This window comes from Opisthorchis viverrini, assembly GCF_000715545.1.
Source record: "Opisthorchis viverrini unplaced genomic scaffold opera_v5_641, whole genome shotgun sequence".
Lineage (NCBI taxonomy): Eukaryota > Metazoa > Platyhelminthes > Trematoda > Opisthorchiida > Opisthorchiidae > Opisthorchis > Opisthorchis viverrini.
In genome coordinates, this window is record NW_008752310.1 from 66,134 (window position 1) to 71,527 (window position 5,394).

Below are 5,394 nucleotides of genomic sequence, written 5' to 3' on the forward strand. Positions count from 1 at the left end.
GTTTAGTAGCCGCAGTCGATTACCAGCAGGAATCAGGAAGCAGGAAGTCAATGGCCAGGCCGTGGGTGACCTGAAGAGAACACGCAGATACATCAAAAGAGCTCCATGGACTCAGAAACTTGGAGACTACACAAGTAGAGGGGGCAAATAGATGGGAACGTGGCTTGAGGATCGTGACGCAACAAACATGTATTGAGATGGGTGACAGGGCATCATGATTCCATCCTACAAAGAGCTTAAGCTTCCAAACAGCCTGATGATACAGCAAGAGCCTTGCCGAAAATGGTTGCAAGTAGTCATAATAGAGCGTTTGTTTTGCTCGTAGAAACTAAATCCAAATGTAAAGGGATGGTCTGTTGCACCATCAGACTAGCCAACATTTTCTTCGCGTGCAGTGAAAATTGACAAACAAATCTCATTAGAAAGACCCTCAGAGTTAAAGTTTTAGATAGCTGTCGCAGCATCAGGGGTCCGACCTTCTCCACTTTCTAACATTGATTGTGGCTTTTCTTTGGCAAATCAACCTCAGGCAATGCGTTGGAAATATGGGGTTAAAATAGTGTCAGAATACCCACGCCTAGACATGGATTATTGAGAAATCACAAGCAAACTGGAGCTACATACTCTTCGTTCCAGAGCTAGAGCCTTAAGAAAGGTCGAAACCGATAGGCTGCCCATTGTCACGCCACGACCTGTAGTCTTCAAATCGCGAAGCACGGTAATACCCTTAAGTACAGGGTCCAGAAGCAGCGCGACAAACTGGTGGACCAAAACATCACCACATAGAAAACCGGTCACTGCAAAAGGGACATTTGTGAAAAAAAGAATGAACTATCAACTGAAAAAGAAGGCACGCTGGCTGGAGCTTTGTGCATAATAACAGACACAACATTACAGATCGCAACGAAAACTTACATATCCATGTTCAACAAGCGTTTTAATCGCCATGTGTGTGAAGGTGGGAGTGGCGGTGGTGGCCTCAGGTAGGCGGAGCCTAGATGGAACCCGGGGACTATTTGGTGATTTACCAGATGCTCCCAACTGAGAAGCAGAAGGTGAAGGTTCGGAAACAATGGTTGGCTTTCGCTTCATATGCAACATGCTGTCCACTGTATGCGTGCACGGCTGCAGTGCTGTGTCAAAATTTTATTGGTGAAACTACCAAGATCAAACCAGAAGACACTTGCGTTTTATCACGAACCCAAAGTCCATTAGTTCCCCTGTAATCTGGAATGTTTGTGGAGGTGCTGATACCAGCCCCTGTGTATATTACTATCCGACCTTTGTGCGCGCGAATAAGGTTTGCCAAAATCGTGGCATTCGAAAGTAACTCATCTTCCATTGGCTGAAAATATATGATAAGTATTTAGGATGAGAGTAAATCATTGTCCCGCGAAATATATAGTGGTTAACCAGAAAAGATAAAGATAGATAATCATTCAGCTGTGACACCTTTTCTGTGCCTAACTGTCATGCCACCCGAAGGAAGCATCAGGACTGGGATACTGTCAAGTTGCCCAAGCCTAGAGGAGATCGAGATGCATAGGCCGAGTTCGAACCATAGACTCTCAGGTTAGTAAATTCGGGTTCTAACCACAGAGTTATAGCGCTCCCATGACTGCTACACTTGACTGACAAGTCATTGGTTGATCTCCTCTGGATCGTTTTCACTGTTTGCATAGTTGTGCGAAAAGAATCCTTCGAGAAAGTCAGTCCACTGGCATACAGACCGCGTGACCAAGCAGAAGCAATATTGTTCTCAGGTTAACGTAAGGAGTGTGATTAGTTCATTTACCCTGGGCAAGCTCACTCTTTCGAAAGCCATTTGATAGACTTCGGCATTACCTATTCGATGTTCCCATTATAGTGAGTGTATACACACCGACAATGCTCCGAAGACACCGATACCCAGTAAACACGCCGTTGGTGGCGTCACCGGTGGCCATCAGTGCCCAAGGGTGGCATGTTACGCTTGCCACCGATGGCTAAGGGCGGCCAAAGGCGGCAAAACGAAAAAATTTCCGGTGACCTTTTTCATGGCCTTTTTCGAAACCCTTTGCAGCTGGACGAGGCTAATGGTTGCAATCACAAATTTGTCGAGGTATATTTATCGGCTAACTGACTGCCTCCCTGAGTAATCGCTGTGGCCACCTAACCTTATGGCATGCGTATTATTACCGAACGCCGCGGATAATTACAAACCACGTCGTTCTTACGACAATATGCTGCATGGTCAAAAATTAACAAGGCTAGTGCTGAAATATAAATTAACTAATGATATCGTTACACCATCATAGATTTTTTTCGATCCGCCGCAAGGCGGCCCTCTCGCGTCCCAGCTTCCGGTTTCCAGGGGTTCGATCTTGAACCAAGACTGAATTGATTTCTCAATGAAATCCACTGCGACACTTGAGTGTGTGGCCACATTGAATCCGACTACACATTACATCCCGACTATGGTCGGAATCTGCAGATGAAGACATTTTGACGTCCTCAGCGCGCAGCGGTCAGTTTTCTTAGAGGGCGGAATTTCGCACCAAAACCTCTACACTGCACGCAGTTAGGCACGGCCAAAAAAACCATCTATCCCGGCGTAGCACTCCATATCTTGCTATGCCCCTCCATTTTTATGGAAGGACATGCAACCCCTGCACAAGCCAGCAATTTCATTGGTCACTTGTGCACAAGCCAGAAAGTGCGGACCTTTGAATTTTGTTCGTACACAGGCCAGGTGGTTTCAATTTGAGTACGTTTACTTTTAATGAGAAGCAATAATGCTGCGGCATATATTTGTTAGACTATTCATTACCATTTGTTTAAAGTGTAGCTTGGTGTTTAAAGAGCGAAAACTCAGTGGGGCTCATGTTTCAACCTGTTGTGTTGTGTTTATCTAACACGTTTTTTGTTTCAACGTGCACACGAGAATGTGCACTTGGGGTCACAACCGCTTCTTCGGTGTACTTGAAGAGTCCTTCTTGCGTCGTTTTCACTGAATGAGCGTTTTGTCATCCAAAAGCTGGCCGTCCCGATTAAACGGCAAATACGAGCCCGTCGACTACACATTTTTGTGCTTGCAACATCATTTTGCACTCCGTTTCGGGAAGTGTAATTGCCCTTCTCTGCAAAAAGTTTCCTAAAGATATGTATTTGATATGACACGCATTTCGTCACGTGTGCAACTTTCCTTAAGTCTGTGTAGAGAATGACCGCTGGGGGGACTGAAACGCATACTTCAATGGTATTGCGTATTGTCTCGTGTCCTTTACTTCTCACGCAAGAATTTAGTGAGCCGCTTTGCCCAGGCACTAAAACATGACTGTATCATGTATCTTTTCTGGGGGTAAGCCGGTGGTGCACGTAACGGGTAACCGCAAACAGTTACCAAGATTTCTGTTTCATAAGGAATATCTTTTCAATGGTCTGACGGCTTAAACGGCAGTGATTGTATCCTACACTATTTCCATTCACTGAGTGCGAAACTCAGAAATTTGAGACGTCTGGTTTCCTAACAACGCACTACAGATAAACAGCCTCGATTACCAATTAGTTGCTTAATCGGCTCAAATTGGTCGGAGGGGTGCGTAATCTCACGGCGTCGGCTACGCACGTTTCTGGGATCATAGTCAGTAAGTACTTCAATCCAATCTTGCTTTGCATAATCACGGATTTCGCCATTAGAATGGAGGATTTTCATCAAGGCAAAAATCTCTGACTCCTGATCTGCACTCAATCTACGGTTCGCGTAATATACATCGGGAAGGTGTTCAGCTATAATGTGGAGGTGTCGTATATTCATGTTGGACGCAGCTTCCACCGCTTCACAAATCATAAACTAGGCAAATCATCGCCAAATCTGTTTGCCTAAGGGCATGGGCAACAATAAGGTATATCTCAGATCCCGAGGTTTAGAGCAGCTTATCTGTTTATTATGGATTCACACATTCTGCACCCGGTAAACGTCTTAGTAAGCCGGTATTTCCAGTGCGTCTTCGCCACCTACTGTGCATTAGATATACTGTTCCGAACTACGTGGTATGCTCCGGTCTGACGCAGGAAGTGGCCCGGAAAACACCAAGGGTGAGGAATGACCCCAAACCAGCTATAGAATTGGTGGGTCACAGCTAGATCAACAGCTAGAACAGCACGGACCGCAGCCACTATTGTTGCACAACTGCGTCCGCCATCTTGCGGACCCATGTTTTATGCCACGACCGCCGTTCAATATTCGTCAGATGGCACGGCCCAGCCAATCATTCATACCTTGTGTATTAATCATCTTACCTGTGGAAGCACCAGTGGACAGTGGTCCTCCGAAGCTATTACTTCACCAAGTGTTTTCGTAACAGAGGACAGAAAAAAGCTCATGGGCCGAAGCGCGGTAAGCAAGGTTGTACATCACTGATAGTTACATATAAATCAATCAAACTGGTAGACACTGTATACTGCACCGACCGTGATTAACCGGCAGATCGGAAAGTTGGCCAGTTCAGCATCAAGACGAGCTCTGAATGATTGAAAGGCTCGACCAAACAGCCAATCACGACCCAGTATCCACCGACACCGGTTGTCAGCGCTCCATCCAGAAGGCGCCACGATTTTCAGACCGTTGCCGTCGCATAAGGCGTTCTACACGCGTTTTACTTGGTTTTGGACGCTCAGTGCACATTGTGCACCTTAAGTACTTCTTTTGAAGAGAACGCTTGCTTGGAAGGCGCAGACCAAGAACTGAGCTGGGGAGTCACCGTTATCAGTTTCTGGACCGACAATAATGCGCACTGCACTGCAGCATTGTAAACTCCACCCATGGTGGATAAGCTGATTTTACGACTACGCCGCGGGTGATACCGGTTCACGAAACTTTTCTGGCCTTCCCAACTATGCTGGAAATATCATTTTTAGTGGGAACATCGGGGCCGATAGAGGTGGCCAGGTAGACCCATTTGTCCCCCACCCCGATCGACCCACCCGCTCACTCAGTCCTGCAGCAGCAGGGTGAAAAGCTCATGCCAAACCATAAGGTAAAATTATTTATATTGCTCAAGGTTATCTGTATTACCAAGGCATCATATCCAAGAAGAGCCCTGTCTGTGTACTTGATATTCGGGTACGATTTCAAGATAAAATACCAGTCCACCACCAGCCTGGGACAAGCCGACGCACTGTCCCGACTCATTGATTCAAGCAGGCCAAAAACAGAAAGTACCGTGGTCGCAATAATTGCCTTGAAACCAGAGGTTAACCCTGTAGTATCGTAAGCGGTTTGCACCCTACCAGTGACTGCCGACATGGTCCGCCAGGCTACCGATCAAGACCCTGTGCTGCAGCAAGTCATAAAGTACCATCGCAATCAGTGGCCGCGTACCTGCCAAAAAGACGAACTAAGGCCTTACTTCA

General features: G+C 46.4%; 1 protein-coding gene across 1 annotated transcript in view; it reads right to left on the minus strand.

Moving 5' to 3' along the window:
* The window catches only part of T265_15604 (hypothetical protein), a gene marked incomplete at both ends in the record, with an annotated part of 10,850 nt that extends 9,541 nt beyond the window's left edge, over positions 1 to 1,309 (minus strand). Inside the window, 2 exons of the mRNA XM_009178741.1 lie at positions 916 to 1,125; positions 1,163 to 1,309. Coding sequence (XP_009177005.1) covers positions 916 to 1,125; positions 1,163 to 1,309 — 357 coding nt within the window. The remainder of the gene's footprint in view (positions 1 to 915; positions 1,126 to 1,162) is intronic.
* Between the last annotated feature and the right edge of the window lie 4,085 nt (positions 1,310 to 5,394).